This window comes from Bufo bufo, chromosome 11 (genome assembly GCF_905171765.1).
Source record: "Bufo bufo chromosome 11, aBufBuf1.1, whole genome shotgun sequence".
NCBI classification, from domain to species: domain Eukaryota; kingdom Metazoa; phylum Chordata; class Amphibia; order Anura; family Bufonidae; genus Bufo; species Bufo bufo.
In genome coordinates, this window is record NC_053399.1 from 81,581,969 (window position 1) to 81,602,946 (window position 20,978).

The 20,978-nt window shown below is 47.0% G+C and overlaps 2 protein-coding genes across 2 annotated transcripts; one reads left to right on the top strand and one right to left on the bottom strand.

Moving 5' to 3' along the window:
• The first annotated feature begins 2,598 nt into the window (after window positions 1-2,598).
• LOC120981409 (leucine-rich repeat extensin-like protein 6) lies at window positions 2,599-10,733 on the top strand. Its single transcript, XM_040410919.1, has 3 exons — window positions 2,599-2,755; window positions 8,944-9,078; window positions 10,422-10,733. The coding sequence occupies exons 1-3, from the start codon at window positions 2,635-2,637 to the stop codon at window positions 10,649-10,651; spliced, it is 486 nt and encodes a 161-aa protein (XP_040266853.1). The 5' UTR covers window positions 2,599-2,634; the 3' UTR covers window positions 10,652-10,733.
• Window positions 10,734-12,994: 2,261 nt separating this feature from the next.
• On the bottom strand, window positions 12,995-17,972 carry EMC7 (ER membrane protein complex subunit 7). Its single transcript, XM_040410918.1, has 5 exons — window positions 17,706-17,972; window positions 17,215-17,334; window positions 16,003-16,141; window positions 14,483-14,563; window positions 12,995-14,395 (listed from the first exon to the last, which is right to left on the bottom strand). Exons 1-5 carry the CDS (start codon window positions 17,903-17,905, stop codon window positions 14,249-14,251), a joined length of 687 nt encoding a protein of 228 aa, XP_040266852.1. The 5' UTR covers window positions 17,906-17,972; the 3' UTR covers window positions 12,995-14,248.
• Window positions 17,973-20,978: the final 3,006 nt, after the last annotated feature.

Genomic DNA, 20,978 nt, shown 5'->3' on the forward strand with positions numbered 1-20,978 from the left:
TCCCTTTTTCGGTGATCGCTGCTAGAGAAGGACAGTAGGTATTTCGTTTTCATAGTAAATATAAAGATCTAACCAAAAATGAAAAAAATGTGTGCCATGATTTATTACTTTTTGAGCTTCTCATCACTTTATTTTAAAGTATCGAGAAAGGGAAAGCGCTTAGCAGGAGGGGCAGAGCCTATTGCGGGGGGTTTATTATAACTTACGCCAGAAAATGGCATAAGTTATAGTTCATGTCTACAGACACTCTAGATGGCGTAGATTTTAGTTTCTGGCGCACAGAGGCGCATCTGCCTCTGAACAAATTGGGCGCACCTTACTCCAGCCCATGGAGATCAAGTCTGGAGTATGGGAACAAAAGTCTTGATAAATGTCACCCCATTATATTTGAAGAGTTTTAAGTTGAAAAACACCCCTTCTGGTACCCGACCGCTGCTATACATGTACGGTGATATTGGGTCTTTAACCCCTTCCCACCCAGCGCTGTACATGTACGGAGTAAAGCGGGTCTTTAAAGATGGCGCCTGCAGCAGAGGCCATAGCCGCCGGGTGCCTGCTGTTTTAAACATGGGGAATGCTATAAAAACAAAACCCATAAAAATGTAGCGGAATTGCGTTTTTTTTCTAATTCCTCCACGGGCTTGTTTGTTTACATCAGCACACTGCTAGGCAAAAGCTTCGGCCTAGCAGTATTGCCGATGATGTCACGGGCCCTGATGGGTGGGCCTGATCGTTTTACGGGCTAGGGCAGCGCTAAAGCCCACCCATCAGTGCCGGTGAAGTCACCAGGCTCACCACTAGGTGTAAAACCTCCACCTATCTTACCCTATGGAGAGCCCTGCTCATATTCGGGTGGGGGGGGGGGGGGGGGGGCAGGAGGGGTGGAGATGTGGGTATGTCCGGTTTCAGCCCTGAACCTGTACAAGCCCTTTAAACAAGTCCTAGAATGGAGCATGACGGAAAAGGCCTGCCCATTTGTTAGACACATTCAGACATTTTGGCACAATTGGCACAGAGACTTCCTAAGTATAGTGTTTGGTCTGAACACCATGTTGTCAATGTACAGTACTGACTGCAGAAAGCTGGCATAAATACACTGATCTATCTGCCTCGTTGTCTAGTCACCATTAGGCCTCCTGCACACGGCCGTTTTTTTCCCCGTTTACTGGCCGTTTTTTGCGTTCCGTATACGGTCCGTATACGGAACCATTCATTTCAATGGTTCCGCCAAAAAAACGGAATGTACTCCGTATGCATTCCGTTTCCGTATTTCCGTATTTCCGTTTTTTCCGTTCCGTTTTAACATAGAACATGTCCTATTATTGCCCGCAAATCACGGTCCGTGGCTCCATTCAAGTCAATGGGTCCGCAAAAAAAACGGAACACATACGGAAATGCATCCGTATGTCTTCCGTTTCCGTTCCGTTTTTTGCTGAACCATCTATTGAAAATGTTATGCCCAGCCCAATTTTATCTATGTAATTACTGTATACTGTATATGCCATACGGAAAAACGGAACGGAAAAACGGAACCACAACGGAAACAAAAAACGGAACAATGGATCCGTGAAAAACGGACTGCAAAACACTGAAAAAGCCATACGGTCGTGTGCAATAAGCCTTAGTCAGGGACCACAGGTGCAATTTAAAGGGAACATGTCACTAGCTTTGGGGCCACTGAACCACCAGCATACGTTTTGCCACTGGGGTTTGGCTTCCTAAAGATGCCCCTGTAAAAAGCAGCCATTTCGGGATGAACTAAAATAGAAGTTAATTGGAGATGTGTCCGGGACTCATCTCCAGTAGCATCGGCTGCTTCGATTGCACATAAAGTGAGGTGCACTGCCCTTGGCACATGTCCCCAATTCATCTCCAGGTATTTTCTACGTCTAGTTAATCCTGACACAGCTGGTGGACCTTTTTAGGAAGCTAAATCCAAACTGAAAAATAGCATGCTGGTGGTTTAGTGGAGCAAAAACTGGTGAGATGTCACATCTCCGACAGCGCTGTAGCTCCAGTAAATTCTAACAGGTTTTTTTTTTTTTTACAGTTTTCACACAGTCATCGTAAAAACCAAAAACCTCATCTGCATAACCACATGCTAGTGGTTTAGTGGCCACAAAATGAGTGACACGTTCCCCATGAATACGCAGTCTCATTTGCACACATCCAGGAGGTTTGCTACTTGAGCTCTCATACAAACCGCACCACGTTGACTATGACCCTCATCTTTCACTGATGTCATACCTTGTCTACCTAAACCTGTGACGTCATCAGGGATCTCTACATGTAATGTAACTATCTCCGGCATGTGTCCCAATGTCATAAAACTAAGCTCCCTGGTAGCTAAAGGGTGTATGCATGAGAGTAGACTTGTCTTAAGCAATAGCTGTCATTTTATTTTGCTGCCGGAAAATAGGGAGTATTCGGTGGAGATAAAGCATATAATTTCACTGAACAAAATGCCGGTATCAGCAATTTCATGTCCAACAAGGAAGACGCTTCTATTCCCATTCTAGATAATCAGGTTTTGCTGTCTTCTCGCGTGTTATGTAATACATATAGGGAGTAGCTTTATATTTGTGATGGAGAGACAACTCCCTGCCCTCCTTGTTGTGGGACGTATATAAAGCCATGAAGCCATTAGACAGCAGAAGCAAGATGATGCCTCCAAGTCGGATTGTCCTGCTGACACTATGCGCCATCCTAGCAGGGACAGACGTCACCTCCGGATACATAATTAGAAGACCAGATGGTGAGCATAGGACAATGCAGTACCAGCCTAAGGCATAAACTGATTAGCTAACACATGGTTGACGGGCAGGGGAGGTACAGAGATAGCAGTTGCTACCAGGCCCAGGTTCCACCAAAACTCCTCTGCCATATACGAAGACACCATTATGATAGAAACCACATGGTAGATGTGGGGTGCTGTTACAGATTTTGCGCTGGAGCTCAGGATCCTACAGGCTTGTATGGACGTGGTGATGTCATTCATTGTGGTCTTAAGACGGATATGTAGATGCTTTATTGTGGAAAATCTGGAAACGGCACAGCATGCAGAGCCTGATTCTATGATTTAATAATGTTTAATGTCACTTGCTCTCTTAAGGTACTTTCACACTAGCGGTAGGGGATTCTGGCCTGTCGGATCTGTGCTGCTGCTAGTGCACGCGTGCCGCCGGAGGTACGCTCCATCCCCATTGACTATAATGGGGGCGGGGGGGAGTTACTGCAGCGCACGCCGAGAAGAGGCCGGAATAAAAGTCCTGCATGTAGTACTTTTATTTGTAGTACTTTTATTCCAGCCCCCTCTCGGCGTGCGCTGCCGTGCTGCCGCCGGAACTCCGCTCAACCTCCGGCGGCATGTGTGCACTAGCGGCAGCACGGATCCGACAGGCTCAGGGATCAGCAACCTTCGGCACGCCAGCTGTTGTGAAACTACAACTCCCAGCCTACTCAGCTATTCTTGTAACTCCTATAGAAGTGAAAGAAGGATTCTGGGAGTTGTAGTTTCAGCTGGAGGTTGCTGATCCCTGGCCTAGGCAATGCAGCTTGCGCCACATCTCTCAGGTGGTTTGCAACCATGTCCGGGGCTGTACCCAGTTGTATCCACTTCTCAGCTGAGTGCATGGCTAGCTATGGACAGGTTTGCAGCCTGTGAATGTAAGCAAGAATATTCTCATTTGCTGACAGAAATGTAATATATTGAAAATGGTAAAGATTTTAAACATAAGGTATATTAGAAAGTTGGACAACGTTCATTTACATTGTGACTAACATCTTAAACCTAAGGCCAGACGCACTTGAGCGACTTCAATTCAAGGAACTTGCAGCTTGTGTCAGTGTGAGGTCCTGTTCTCGCCTCTGCTCCTCTGACAGGATTGCACAGCATTAGGGCTCGTTCACACAACTGTATGTCTTTTTCAGTCTTTTGCGGGCCGTTTTTCCTGGATCCGTTTTTCCTTTTTTTTTTTTTTCTCTGTAGTGTTTCAGTTCCGTTTTTCCGTATGGCATATACAGTATACAGTAATTTCTATTGATAAAAATTTACTACCAAGCTAATTAAACAATTAACCCACCCCCTCTAAAGGGACGCCCGCCCTTCTGCCATGAAGCTTTTCTAGCTCAGGGGTTGGCTCCTCCATCCTTTGTCACTGCCCACTCTACAAGGGCAGTATCTACTTCGTATGCGGAGAAAAGTTTGGTTCCACTAGAACAAATCTGTGCTGCAGCTTCTTGGAGCTCCCCCAGCACCTTTATTAAGCATTACCGCCTAGATTCTAGGCGCTCTGAGGGAGTGGCGTTTGGACGTACCATTCGGAGTGCTACCCTCTCCTAAAAAACTAAACTGTGGGACCCTCCAAATTTGTTTGTTTTGCTCCTTGCTAGGTCCCCACTTGTGCTGCTAGTTAGGACGTAAGGGAAGCGTCAATTTTAACGTAAATTTGTTTTCCCTTAGTCCTAACAGAAGCACACAAATTTCCCATCCAGTTTTTTGTTTGTGTACTTGGTGATAAAGCACTGGCAGAAGGGCGGGTGTCCCTTTATAGGGGGTGGGTTAATTGTTTAATTAGCTTGGTAGTAAATTTTTATTAATAAAAATTCCACCTGTCCTACCAGTTTCCACTTGTGCTGCTGTTAGGACTAAGGGAAAACAAATTTACGTTAAAATTAACGCTTTGTGACTTTCAACAGCACTCAAGCAAAATATTTTTGCAAATGCTGTTATTCAGCCGGCATTGCTACTTTCTCCAAAAGAGACAGGGCAAATGTGGGGAGAACACTGAAATCTACGTCAGCCATGGCTAGTCTCATTGTGAATCAAGCGCAGCATCTGGCATCATAGCCGGCATACGCTGCCCAGCTATGATGAATTTGTCCCTTCTTCCCCCTTTCCTTCCCCCAGCTGGACCCACACTGGTAATCGTACTAATTTTTTTTTAATGTCACCGTATTCTGACAGCCATAGCAACCGGGTGGTGGCTGTATCACACAGCAGACAGCCATGGTTAATGTCTGCGATCGGCAGTAATGCCGATGGATGACGTTTAAGCCCTAAGAGGCCTAAAATCCAGAAGAGCATGTTTCCGGGGTAAGTAATGAGGCTTCTAGGCTTGTATATTACAATTCAGGGCAGCGGGTGCGGGCGCCATCTTTAAAGACCCGACATCCGCCATACATGTATGGCGGATGTCAGGAAGGGGTTAATTAACAGATGCCACATGCTTTGGCCATCATAGCCCACTTTCCCACGGTCAGTATTTTGCATTAGCATTTGTAAGCCAAAACCAGGAGTGAAGCGACAGAAAAAGTTTCATGAAATCATTTGCAATGGACTTTCCTGCTAGGGACCCAAGATCCATCTGCAGAGTAGATGACAGAAAGCTGGTGTGAGCACACTAGTGGCCGGCCTTCCAGAATGACCAGGGAGGGACAAAGGAGAGTCCGCAAGCAGGGTCAAAATTGGGAGAGATAGACATGGTTAACGCAGTAAATGAGAGATAAATCCAGTGGCAGAACAAGGTCAGTTACCAGAACTGCAGCCAAAGGGGAAATCCAAGAACAAGCCAGTAGTCAGTTCACCAGAAAAGTGACTAGGAAGCTGCACAGTGTAGAGCCTGATACAAACGAGATTCACAAGTAAGTCAATTAGGACTCGGCAGCCTCAAGTCCCCTGGCTAGCTCTGGGATTGCATACAGAATCAGAAACCTGGCTCTGCTTCCAGTCACATTTAGGCCCCTTTCACACGGGCGAGTATACCACGCGTTGAACGCATTGCACCCGCACTGAATCCGGACCCATTCACTTCAATGGGGCTGTGCACATGAGCGGTGATTTTCACGCATCACTTGTGCGTTGCGTGAAAATCGCAGCATGCTCTATATTCTGCGTTTTTCACGCAACGCAGGCCCCATAGAAGTGAATGGGGATGCGTGAAAATCGCAAGCAAGTGCGGATGCAACGCGATTCTCGCGCATGGTTGCTAAGAGTTGATGTTATTAAAGTGATAAAAGTCAATTTACTGTATTATTTTCCCTTATAACATTATAAAGGAAGAGAATAATAGCATTTTTAATACAGAATGCTAACTAAAATGTGGCTTGAGGGGATAAAAACCTATATAAAAATTAACTCGCCTCATCCACTTGATCGCGCAGCCGGCATCGCCTTCTTTCTTCTTCTTTCAGGACCTGCAAAAGGACCTTTGATGACGTCAGCGCACTCACCACGTGGTGATGTCAGCGCAGATCCTGCTGAATAAAAATAGAAGATCCTTCTCTCTTCATTCAGCAGGACCCGCGCTGATGTGAGCGCGATTACGTCATCAAAGGTCCTTTTGCAGGTCCTAAAAGAAGAAGAAAGAAGACGATGCCGGCTGCGAGATCAAGTGGATGAGGTGAGTTAATGTTTTTTATTTTTTAACCCCTCCAGCCCTATTGTACTATGAATTCTGTATTCAGAATGCTATTATTTTCCCTTATAACCATGTTATAAGGGAAAATAATAAAATGAATAGAGCACCTAACCCAAACCTGAACTTCAGTGAAGAAGTCCGGGTTCGGGTCTGGGTACCCAATTCAGTTTTTTCTCACGCGCGTGCAAAACACATTGCACTCATGCAATAAAAACTAAACATCGGAACGCAATCGCAGTCAAAACTGACTGCAATTGCGTGCCTACTGGCGCGGTTTTCTTGCAATGCACCCGGGACGCATCCACCGCAAAGGCAGACTAAGATCCTCAATAAGCACTATTTTAGCCCTTTTTAAAGTCCTGCTCACTCTAGAACAGGAATCAGCGACCTTCGGCACTCCAGCTGCTGTGAAACTACAACTCCCAGCATGCAAACATGCTCGGCTGCTCTTCTAACTCCCATAGAAGTGAATGAAGCATTCTGGGAGTTGTAGTTTCTGAACAGCTGGAGCGCCGGAGGCTGCTGATCCCCGCTCTAGAAGCTCAGGCTGTGTCTAAGGGCCGCATACGGAACCATTCCTTTCTATGGGGCCGCAAAAAAAACGGAATGTACTCCGTGAGCATTCCGTATGTCCGCATTTCCGTTCCGCTACATTTTGAGTCTTGTCCTATTATTGTCCGCAAATCACGTTCCGTGGCTCCTTTCAAGTCAATGGGTCCGCAAAAAAAAAAAAAGGAACACATACCGAAATGCATCCGTATCCGTTCTGTTTTTGCGGAACCATCTATTGAAAATTTTATTTTTTCTATGTAATTACTGTATACTGTATATGCCATACGGAAAAACAACAAGATACAAAAAACAGAACAACGGATCCGTGAAAAACGGTCCGCAAAACACTGAAAAAGCCACACGGTCGTGTGAACAAGCCCTAACCCTGTAGAATTGATCGCCCCCCCACTCCCTACAAGTTTTGGGAAGGAAGAACATTCAGTATCTCTCCAAACTGAAAGGGCTCGTCTCTGATGAGACATCCCCCTTTGAAGAGATGGCGGCCCCTTTTGATATTGGTATTTTTTTTTAATCTAAACAATATTTGTCATATGTTCCAATGAAAAAGTGAATCATCACTGGTTACAAAAGATCTGCATTGTGCGCGGCCGTGACTCACCTGGAACGTGATCAATGGCCCATAAATTATGTCAAACCACAATGGGTTGGGTTATACATGGATGCAGTCGTTAAATACCACGGTTACTGGTAAGGTAAAGACACCCATCTAGTTCTACTCATCATCCTGCCCTCATATGGTAGTGGTGGAGGATATCACCCAGTTAGGCCCCTCTCACACGGGCGAGTTTTCCGCGCGGGTGCAATGCGGTAGGTGAACGCATTGCACCCGCACTGAATCCGGACCCATTCATTTCTATGGGGCTGTTCAGATGAGCGGTGATTTTCACGCATCACTTGTGCGTTGCGTGAAAATCGCAGCAAGCTCTATATTGTGCGTTTATCACGCAACGCAGGCCCCATAGAAATGAATGAGGCTGCGTGAAAATCGCAAGCAAGTGCGGATGCGGTGCGATTTTCACGCACGGTTGCTAGGAGACGATCGGGATGGGGACCCGATCATTATTATTTTCCCTTATAACATGGTTATACGGGAAAATAATAGCATTCTGAATACAGAATGGATAGTACAACAGCGCTGGAGGGGTTAAAAAAAATAAAAAATAATATAACTCCCCTTAATCCACTTGGTCGCGCAGCCGGCATCTCTTCTGTCTTCTTCTTTGCTGTGTACAGGAAAAGGACCTGTGGTGACGTCACTGCGCTCATCACATTATCGTTTACCATGGTAATGCATCATGTGATGGACCATGTGATGAGCACAGTGACATCATCAAAGGTCCTTTTCCTCCTGCACAGCAAAGATGAAGACAGACGAGTTGCCGGGCTGCGCGAACAAGTGGATTAAGGCGAGTTATATTATTATTTTTTCTTTTTTTTAACCCCTCCAGCGCTATTGTACTATGCATTCTGTATTCAGAATGCTATTATTTTCCCGTATAACCATGTTATAAGGGAAAATAATAATGATCGGGTCCCCATCCCGATCGTCTCCTAGTAACCGTCCGTGAAAATCGCACCACATCCGCACTTACTTGCGGATGCTTGCGATTTTCACGCAAACCCCATTCACTTCTATGGGGCGTGAAAAACGCAGAATATAGAGCATGCTGCATTTTTCACGCAACGCAGAACTTATGCGTGAAAATCACCGCTCGTGTGCACAGCCCCATAGAAATGAATGGGTCCGGATTCAGTGCGGGTGCAATGCGTTCACGTCACGCATTGCACCTGCGCGTTTAGCATCTGTCATCGCTGTTTGTCAGGGGTCGTATGTGTGAGTGACAGACCTACCGGGGATAGTCTATAAGCATTATATGGGCAGAAACATCATCGTAGAGATTTGATTATTGTACAGTCTAATGTTTTCTCACAATGCAATATTTTTCTGTAGGGCAATGTCCTCCGTCTGTGCCAGGCATTCACTGCATTCCTGCGAAAAATATGTGTGAGGACAGCAATGACTGCGATTGGAACATGAAGTGCTGTAGTAACGGATGCGTAAAAGTGTGCATGAATGTCTCGCCAGGTAAGAGCGTGCAGGCTATCATTTTGACAGAATATAAACCGTTTACAAAGCAAAACGCGCCAAAAGACTGACCTACAGGCCGTGTACCGCGTCTATAAAGTGGCTGAGACAGTTTTGTGCCTCACTACTGTATATACAGTACGGTATGCGCAGAGCTCCCCCTAGTGGCAGCTGTTGGCAGTTAGACTTTTCTCAGGTCACTTTCTTTGCCGATTTGGAACTCTGTATCAGAACAATGAAGTTCAGAACCCTATAGAAATATACTGAAATTTGGATCTATTTAGGGGTGGATTATCACTCTTGTGAGAGAAGGATTTATTATTTTATGCATATATAATTAGAACATTCTGTAGTACACATTTTTGTCCACTAGATGGCCGCAAACCATATGTATGGACACTCTACTCACCAGTCAAGTCTGAAGGGGATATATAACTTAGTCCAACATTATGTAGTATTATAAATGAAGCCAGTAATTGGCTGTAGCGGTGCACGTGGCCCTGTTCATACTCCAGCTAGGAATTAACAAGCTGGGGATATGAAGATGGGCGAATGGGAGCCAGGGCGCAGGTGTGTACTCAGGGCATACTAACATGAGAAGGCAAATCCCTGTCCAGCTACACTAGACCTACAAATGTAGAAGGAAAAAGCACGTCCAGTCAAGATTTTCTGCCAACTCCTGAAGAACTGTAGAAATTCTGCAGAGAACAAAAAGTAGGGGAGAAGTATGTGATAGGCGGGGGCCCCAGCAGTCAGACTCCCGCCTATCATGTGTTCTCTTGTTTGGATGGAGGTCACACATGCAAGCTCCTGCTCCATTCAATGATACGGGACTGCCAAAGACATCCGATACTCAGCGATCTCCGACAGTCCCAAAGCCTGTGTAATCGCCACGCCATTCAAACTTGAAAACACAGGGCCCCCCCTCTTGTTATCGTGGGGGTCTGACCACTGGGGCCCCCCACCAATCAGACACATTGTGTATAAAGGATATGTATTTGGCATGGGACAACATCTCTAATGTCCTGGGGTGGTCTCTATCTATAGGACGTGGTCTCTTATGGCAGATACATCATTGGGGGAGAGCTCCTGCTGCAGCCGGTCGCCTTACAGCAAGGCAGATCTGGTGTGAGGTTTGTAACCAGGAGAGGTGAAAGTGGCCGATTGCCTCGCTAGTTTTGCCGCATGGACTATAACAGAAGGCTGCGGTATTCCACACCGAGGCCTACAGCAAAACAAAATGTACTGTGCCATTTTTTTAAACATGGGCCAGATGCCACTAAATACCTAGAAGGAGTAGTGTCTACATATCATTAACAAAATCCTTATGTGTTTCTCTGCAGGTCTCCCTTATGTCCCCACCGAGCCCCCCTTCTTTGGACCTTTCCATCCTCCACCTAAACCGCACATCCCTTTGCCATACAAACCGCACATCCCTTTCCCATACAAACCACCGAACCCCATTCCAGAGCGACCCCGTCTCCCTCCAATCTTGTTTCCCCCAATGGATCCTTCTCGCTATGAACCTGATGACTACAACCTCCCCATCTTCCCTAGAGACGATTTCCCATGAAGACTTTTTTCCCCCAAAGAAAACTGCAAGAAATGTATAAAATGAATCCGGTCACAGAATAAATAAATGACCAATTTCTGACTATTTTCTCAGTTTCTAATGAAATTCACAAGGGCTCATTCAGACAGCCGTAAGATGCGGATCCGTTTAGATGATGTCCCATTCACGTCTACGGGGCCTTTTCTTCTATTCCACGGCTCAGCAAATATACTTGTCAGTGAAAATCAGGACATGGCCCTATTGAAGTCTATGGGTCAGAAAAAAAAATGTAATGCAATCCGTTTTTTTGGGGACATGCTGAACTGTCCGCAAAAAAACGGATCCGCATTTTTGCGGACAGCATACGGCCGTCTGAATGAACCCTAAACCAGGGGTCCCTAACCTGGACCAAGTCACCTGTTGGGAAACTACAACTCCCAGCAGTTTACCATCAGTGTAAGGCACCATTCACACGTCCGCAATTCTGTTCTACGTTCATTTCTACGGGGCCGCACAATGTGCTGCCTGGATCCGGAATTGCAGATCCGCACTTCCGGGTACGCAATTCCGTTCCCGAAAAAAATAGAACATGTCCTATTCTTGTCTGCAATTGTGGACAAGATTAGGCATTTTCTATTAAGTGCTGGCAATATGCAGAATGCGCATTGCCGGTGTCCGTGTTTTGCGGATCCGCAAAACACACACAGACGTGTGAATGGACCGTAAAGGTTGTCTGCAGCGCATACAGAGAAGAATACAAGCTGCTATAAAATGCACATGAATTCTGAATACTTGCCAACATTTGGGTTAGTGACAAGACATGGTTGCGAGGATTGCCTCTGATTGAATATGGTGTAAATGAATGTATATGAGCTGCCAGGAGTTCAGAGATAAGGGCTACACATCGAGCCATCAGAGCAGCAACCTGACCGATTCATGTAAAATATAAGAAAAAGAACTGGATCGCACATCCTCAATACTATGCTTTTACCTAACTGCTTCTCAGCGCAATTTATCGTATACCTACGCCTATGCTGCATGCTGTACATGAGGCATTAGTATACAATCTGATCAAAAAGCATAGGCCCACTCACCGCCACAAGGTTGCCTCTTTGAATGGGACCCTACTCCTGGGTCCTGCCGCCTAATAGGACAGTGCCGCGCCTTTTTGTCAGAGTAGGTCCCTCTCAAAGAGGTGACCTTGGCGTGGCGAGTGGGCTTCTGCCTTTTGATCAAAATGTACACTAATGCCTCTTGTACAGCATGTAGTATGGGGGGGGCTGTACACTTCAATATGGCGCTGAGAAGCGAGTGTAATTAGATCAAAGCATAGCATCGTGGATGTGCGATCCAGTTCCGGTTTTCTCCCCGATACCTGACCGATTCAGTTTAAAACAGAGAGCAATGATCTGCAGAACAAAAACTGGTGAACATTTTTTTTTTTTAACAAAGATCAAACCCAAAAATGATTTTTAGCCTAAATTGAGTAAAAAGCAAGGATTAAAAAAATTGGCCCCAAAGGTGTCCATAGCCTTTAAGTCTATGGAGAATAGAGCACAGGCTTTTTTTTGTTCAGATGTCAACTTCTCTTAAAGGGTCAATGAGTTTTGGTCAGTATAAGACATATGAAAAAGTTTTGATTTGTGAGGGTCTGAGTGCCGAGACCCCCACCGATCACTAGAATGAGGAGAGAGAAGCGCTCTCACGTTGCGCGCTCTCTCCGCGCTGCATAGCAAGGAATTGGCCCATAGAGTTTCTATCGAGTCTGAGACCGTGTGATAGGCGAGTGCTTCTCTCTCCTCGTTAGAGGGATTGGCGCTCAGATCCCCACTGATCAAAACTTTTCATGTCTGTAAGGCCTCATGCACACGGCCGTTGTTTTTGTCCGCATCCGAGCCGCCGTTTTGGCGGCCCGAATGCGGACCCATTCACTTCAAAGCAGCCGCAAAAGATGCTGACAGCACATCCGTTGCTCCGTAAAAAAAAATATAACACGTCCTATTCTTGTACTCGCTTTGCGGACAAGAATAGGCAGTTATATTAAAGGCTGTCCATGCCGCACACGGACGCCAACCGTGTTTCTGGGTGAATTTCTTACATTAGCGGGTTTTCCTGCATCCGTGCGTCATATGTCCATTCTAGAAGTTATAGGAAGTGTTCTATTCAATTCCTACCCTTTCCTGCAGTGTTCCTTGAAATACAAAGGGAGGGCACGTTCATAGTGAAGTCAATGTGGATGACTTTTTTTTGCGGATCGGCCTATAGAACTACACATTCCAGACAGCAACAAACTGGTTCACCCACATCACCGGCCATTCCACGTCTCACTCATCCTCAGCCAGGAAAAACACTGGAGGCTTCTCAGGATTAAAAACCGGTTCAGTTTATTGGAGGATGAGTTCTCGTTACCAGCTGTACCCATGAGCAGACATACATTACAAACAGATAAATGACCGCTCTCCTGTCACATTCTACTACCGTCATCACGTGCCATTCCTTCCATAGACTGAAGGAGTGGTGAAGAAACGCAGAGCAACTACGCCCCCTAGAGAAGAAAACAGGCACAGGACAGGCTAAGATAGGGCTGTTGTCGCAGGCAGACCCAACCAAAAAAAAAAAAAACAACACGTTAATCTCATGAATATGGTATCCAGTGACAGGCCCTTGCAGTGGTGGAAGGGATCGCCCAATACTCCAAACTTTGCCTGGAGTGTTCCTTTAAAATATAAAAGTGAGGGCACTTTCGTATTCAATTAGAAAAACATGGCTACAGACGGCGCCACTCTTGTCTACAGGCTGCTTCTGGTATTGCAGCTCATTTAAATGAACAGGATGAAGTTGCAGTACCAGACACAGCCTACTGAATAAGGTGGCGCTGTTTCAGTTTGCCATGTTTTTTTCTACTCTCGTGCGAGCCGTTTAGGCATCCCCTAACGGCACACATACATTTCTATCCGGTGACTGGGGTGCGTTGTCAGTCACATTTACAGATTCTGCTCTGTGTAACATTAAAAAGGAAAAATGAAAAAAAAAATATAATAATAAATTATACAAACAATGAATTTTATTATTTTTTTTCTGTAAATTAAGACCGTTCAAAAGCTCAAGCCTTACCCCGGCAGGGCAGGGTACTAGGCATATGGTACGACCACAAGGTTGCGACGTGGCCTTGCGAGCTCCAATGAACCAATTAGGACCGCACTGTTTAGTCAGTCTGCATTTTTAATGGCCATGTGGTATTTTGGGTGCGGTCATTAAAATGCACACCGACTAAACAGTGCGGTCCTCATTAGCACGCGCTGTGACTCGTGCAGCCACGCGGTACTCGACAGCAAGCGGCATCGCAACCGTGCCACGTGGTCGTACCCCGACAGTACATGCCGATACCTGGTGTATAAAGACGCAAGTATCGGCCTCTCGATCCGCATACATTTGAAAAAATTTTTTTTTTTTATGTTTTATCCCTGCCGAACCAAAAAAACAACATAAAAGTACAAAACACAACTCCGCTTCCTAAGAAGAAACAAGGCAAAATCCATGTAACCAACAACATGTGTGTGTGTGGGGGAGTCGGGCGCGGAGACTGGCATGCTTGGTCATGTGGGCGCTCGCGTATCACTACCTCCTCTTCCCAACGCCGCTCTTCCCGGTTTTGCTGCTGCTGGACTTGCTGGAGGACTTTGACGTAAAAAGCCTGGTCATGAACTCGGACACATCGGGCAGCTCAGGGTTGGAGTTCAGCATGTTCATGGACTGCTCCATCTCCTGAAGAAGAAGAAGAAGAGCAGATACTGAGGTTGGTTGTCATCTAAAGTGGCTTCCACACACTCCATGACTGGTGCTCTCACTCACCCGCCTCATTTCTGGGTCACTCGTGTTCACCACTTTAGGAAGCAGCACGAAGATCAGCAGTGGTAGTACCATCATCATCACCTGGACGGATCAAAGGCAGATGTTACTAGTCCAGGTACAAAGGACATGACGACAAAGGGGGTCTTGCCACCAATAACTACATTGATTAGACCAGGAGTAGGCAACCTCCGGCACTCCGAGGGTTAGGCCACTCTGACCACAACCCATGGTCCTCGGTAAGATGTAGGAGTCCCTTCGGCCCTTACCCAGTTCAGCGTCTCTACCAACCAGAGATATCATCCTGAATATCCTATTGGGAGTGGTTCCGTATCCTCAGGCTGATGGAGATCCCATTGGTTGGACGTCCGCCACAGTTAATGGCAGGGTGATGAAATACCCTTTAAAGCGCGTGCAATACTGTAGTAAGCGCGTGACGAGTTCTGTAACCCTGGGTGGAGTGCACATCCTGACAAGGGGTGTCCCATTACAAGAACTTATCCTCTACCGAAAGAATCGGTCTGGCCCCTGTTCTCATGATCGGCAGTAGGACCCTCGCCAATCAGACCCTTACCCCCTATACGGGGATACGCTCTTGTAATAGGTGCGATTCGTCATAGAAATCTACGTCTTTTTTATGCTGATGACTTATCCTCTAAATAGGTCTAAAACAGCATCTTATCTGTGGGGGTCCGACTCCTGATCAGCAGTTTGAGAAGGCCGCAGCCTCTTCCTAAGCCATTTGACCTCACGCTCGTTGGTCACGTGACCTAGGCGCAGCTCTGTCTCATTTGAGTGAATGGGCCTGGGCTGCAATACCAAACTTAGCCACTCTATAATGGGCGGCGCTGTGCTTAGTATGCTGCGAGGAGGCAGGAGCGCCATGGTCTCCACAAAAGAGCTGATCGGTGGTGGTCCCAGGTGTAGGACCCCCGCTGATCAGATACTGATGACCTATCCCGAGGATAGGTCATCAGTATAAAAAAAGTTTAAAAAAATAAATAAAAATTACGTGAATGAACACCATTTTTGTACCTTTCTCTATTAAATCTAAATAGGTACAAATTGTGTACAGTTTAAAGGGGTTATGCAGGGGGCGAATATAATCTCCTGGCCGATCAAGTGCTACTACCTCTTCAAACAGCTGATTGGCTGGGGTGTCGGTAGTCGGACCCTCGCCGATCCGATATTAATGACCTATCCCGAGGATGGATAATAAATACTAACCCACTGCACAACCCCTTTATTAGTACCTTAGAATACCTGTACAGCATTGAAAGTTCTATTTTTCTACTACACAGCCCCAAATTCCCTGCATAGACAGATAAAACAGACAACATGCCGACACTAGGGGGAGCCTCGGAGCTGACTGCATACATAGAGCTCAAGCAGAAATCTAGGCTCCCTCTAGTGGTGACTGCAAGCAGCCAGAAGGTGTCTATGCAAGAGATTTGGAAAAATGGAGCTCCTCTATATATTGAGAGAGAAGTGTTACCGATGAAGAATACCCACTGAGCACCTACCATGGGGTTCATGAGAAAGTCAGTCCACCCCCAGGTCTCCCGTTTAATGAAGTAAGAAGGGGGCCCGGACGACTTCATCTGGAGAGGATAGGGCAGGCGGAGCACTTCTGAGGTTTTGATGTGATTGACGTACCTTGCCCTTGGGAAACATGAAGGAAGTCAATACACTTGAAGGAAGCTCAACTGAAAATCTGCATTGGAGGTAAACGGCCAAGACAGGAGGTGATTGAGGAGGGCCCAACCATCTACATCAGGGATGCTCCAGCTGTTGCAAAACTACAACTCCCAGCATGCCCTATGAGCTGTAGGCTGTCCAAGCATGCGGTAGTTTTGCAACAGCTGGAGGGCCACAGGTTGGGCATCGCTGATCTACATGAGGGGTCGCAGGCTCCCCTAGTGGACGCACACTGTGTAGTCCTCTCGTTCTCTGGAGAACCACCACTGACCAGAACGTTACAGCACATCTTGATGATGTCTCATAACATGAAATGATTGGAGTTCTCCTTTAACACTTCAGTTCAATCAGTACCAGCCGGCCACTAATGCCCCCTCCTCCATCACCTCACTGTGATACTAGCCGGCCACTAATGCCCCCTCCATCACCTCACAGTGATACTAGCCGGCCACTAATGCCCCCTCCTCCACCTCCCAGTGATACTAGCCGGCCACTAATGCCCCCTCCATCACCTCACAGTGATACTAGCCGGCCACTAATGCCCCCCCCTCCACGTCACTGTGATACTAGCCGGCCACTAATGCCCCCTCCTCCACCTCACTGTGATACTAGCCGGCCACTAATGCCCCCTCCTCCACCTCACTGTGATACTAGCCGGCCACTAATGCCCCCTCCATCACCTCACTGTGATACCAGCCGGCCACTAACCCCCCTCCATCACCTCCCAGTGATACTAGCCGGCCACTAATGCCCCCTCCATCACCTCCCAGTGATACTAGCCGGCCACTAATGCCCCCTCCATCACCTCACTGCGATACTAGCCGGCCACTAATGCCCCCCCCTCCACCTCCCAGTGATACTAGCCGGCCACTAATGCCCCCTCCTCCACCTCCCAGTGATACTAGCCGGCCACTAATGCCCCCCCCTCCACCTCCCAGTGATACTAGCCGGCCACTAATGCCCCCTCCATCACCCCCCTGTGATACTAGCCGGCCACTAATGCCCCCTCCGTGGTACATACAGCATCATCACATTACCTCATCTTCCCTTTGGATGTGATGTCCACACGGACGGGTTCAAATCGGTGAGCGGGAGACACGACCTCGACCACGTAGGAGCCGGAAGGAACATCATGGACGGCAAAGCTGCCATCAGTCCTAAACATGGGAATTAACAGGAGGATATCAGGCTCCTGTTCACACACAGTGAAAAAAATAATAATCTGCAGACTTCAGGGCGCGAACGACCCCCGGTGGGGTCACATCTGTTGTTACTAAGCAACCTGAACATAGCTGGATTCCAATAACACCTCTGCTAGCTGTCAGTGAATGGAAACATCTCAAGGCATTATTAGCACCTGGCCTAACCTAGCCCTGGTTTTCAGCTCTTGAATGTAAACAAGATTGTTTTCCATTCATTGAAAGCAAGCAGAGATCTTGAGAATGGCGAATTGTGTAGATTTAAAGGGCCAGTCCAGCCTATTGCATAGATAGACAGATAATGGTCGAGGGGTAACTACGACCTTTACCTCAGGAAACCGACGTGCTCCTCTCCGTCCACCAGGACCCGTGCCCCGCTCACCCAGTCCTGGGGTCTGACCCCCGGGACCACCGCCCGTCCCTCCACCCGAAACTTCTCGGCTCCGGAGCTGAACCCCTCCGTGTCCGCCCGGCACAGCGTCAGGACGGACAGAAGGAAGACGCTGCATCTGGACAGAGAAGGCGACATGTCTGCGGCAGGAACACGGCTTCTCCCCCTTCTCTTCCGGCATGCACTCTGGCCTCGGCCTGTGACGTGCGGCGGTAGAGGTGCGGTAACGCAGCGCCACCTGTCTCCGGACTGGATGACATTTTCTTGGAGCTCAAAACCACCTTCAGGATCTTCCGCAAAATGGCTGCACATCCGGCGTCTGATGGGTGGATTGGCTGCTGGGGGTGAAATTTCCAGTCACTTATCCCATTATATTAACCAGTTCAGGTCCTGGTTTTCTGCAATCGAGATGCTTTATATGTAATGTGTATGTAGCACATTTACCACATGTATACCACCGCCTTTAGACGTATACACCTCATGTATACCACCGCCTATAGACGTATACACCTCATGTATACCACCGCCTATAGACGTATACACCTCATGTATACCACCGCCTATAGATGTATACACCTCATGTATACCACCGTCTATAGACGTATACACCTCATGTATACCACCGCCAGTATACCACCGCCTGTAGACGTATACACCGCATGTATACCACCGCCTATAGACATATACACCGCATGTATACCACCGCCTATAGACGTATGCACCACATGTATACCACCGCCTATAGACATATACACCGCATGTATACCACCGCCTATAGACGTATACACCTCATGTATACCACCGCCTGTAGACGTATACACCTCATGTATACCACCGCCTATAGATGTATACACCTCATGTATACCACCGCCTATAGACGTATACACCTCATGTATACCACCGCCAGTATACCACCGCCTGTAGACGTATACACCGCATGTATACCACCGCCTATAGACGTATACACCGCATGTATACCACCGCCTATAGACGTATGCACCACATGTATACCACCGCCTATAGACATATACACCGCATGTATACCACCGCCTATAGACGTATACACCGCATGTATACCACCGCCTATAGACGTATACACCGCATGTATACCACCGCCTATAGACGTATGCACCTCATGTATACCACCGCCTGTAGACGTATACACCTCATGTATACCACCGCCTATAGAAGTATACACCTCATGTATACCACCGCCTATAGATGTATACCACCGCCTATAGACGTATACACCTCATGTATACCACCGCCTGTAGACGTATACACCGCATGTATACCACCGCCTATAGACGTATACACCGCATGTATACCACCGCCTATAGACGTATGCACCACATGTATACCACCGCCTATAGACATATACACCGCATGTATACCACCGCCTGTAGACGTATACACCGCATGTATACCACCGCCTATAGACATATATACCACATGTATACCACCGCCTATAGATGTATACACCGCATGTATACCACCGCCTATAGACGTATACACCTCATGTATACCACCGCCTATAGACGTATGCACCACATGTATACCACCGCCTATAGACGTATGCACCACATGTATACCACCGCCTATAGACGTATATACCCAATGTATACCACCGCCTATAGACGTATACACCACATGTATACCACCGCCTATAGACGTATACACCTCATGTATACCACCGCCTATAGACGTATACACCTCATGTATACCACCGCCTATAGACATATGCACCACATGTATACCACCGCCTGTAGACTTATACACCTCATGTATACCACCGCCTGTAGACGTATACACCTCATGTATACCACCGCCTGTAGACGTATACACCACATGTATACCACCGCCTATAGACGTATATACCTCATGTATACCACCGCCTGTAGACGTATACACCTCATGTATACCACCGCCTATAGACGTATACATCTCATGTATACCACCGCCTATAGACGTATACACCGCATGTATACCACCGCCTATAGATGTATACCACCGCCTATAGACGTATATACCTCATGTATACCACCGCCTATAGACGTATACACCACATGTATACCACCGCCTGTAGACGTATACACCTCATGTATACCACCGCCTATAGACATATACACCACATGTATACCACCGCCTATAGACGTATACACTGCATGTATACCACCGCCTATAGACGTATACACCGCATGTATACCACCGCCTATAGACCTATATACCTCATGTATACCACCGCCTATAGACGTATACACCGCATGTATACCACCGCCTATAGACGTATACACCACATGTATACCACCGCTTATAGACGTATATACCTCATGTATACCACCGCCTATAGACGTATACACCGCATGTATACCACCGCCTATAGACATATACACCGCATGTATACCACCGCCTATAGACGTATACACCGCATGTATACCACCGCCTATAGACGTATACACCTCATGTATACCACCGCCTATAGACGTATACACCTCATGTATACCACCGCCTGTAGACGTATACACCTCATGTATACCACCGCCTATAGACGTATATACCGCATGTATACCACCGCCTATAGACGTATACACCTCATGTATACCACCGCCTATAGACGTATACACCTCATGTATACCACCGCCTGTAGACGTATACACCTCATGTATACCACCGCCTATAGACGTATACACCTCATGTATACCACCGCCTGTAGATGTATATACCCAATGTATACCACCGCCTATAGACGTATACACCTCATGTATACCACCGCCTGTAGATGTATACACAGCATGTATACCACCGCCTGTATACCACCGCTTATAGACGTATACACTGCATGTATACCACCGCCTATAGACGTATACACCACATGTATACCACCGCCTATAGACGTATACACCACATGTATACCACCGCCTATAGACGTATACACCTCATGTATACCACCGCCTATAGACGTATATACCCAATGTATACCACCGCCTATATACGTATATACCCAATGTATACCACCGCCTGTAGACATATACACCGCATGTATACCACCGCCTATAGATGTATACCACCGCCTATAGACGTATACACCTCATGTATACCACCGCCTGTAGACGTATACACCGCATGTATACCACCGCCTATAGACGTATACACCGCATGTATACCACCGCCTATAGACGTATGCACCACATGTATACCACCGCCTATAGAC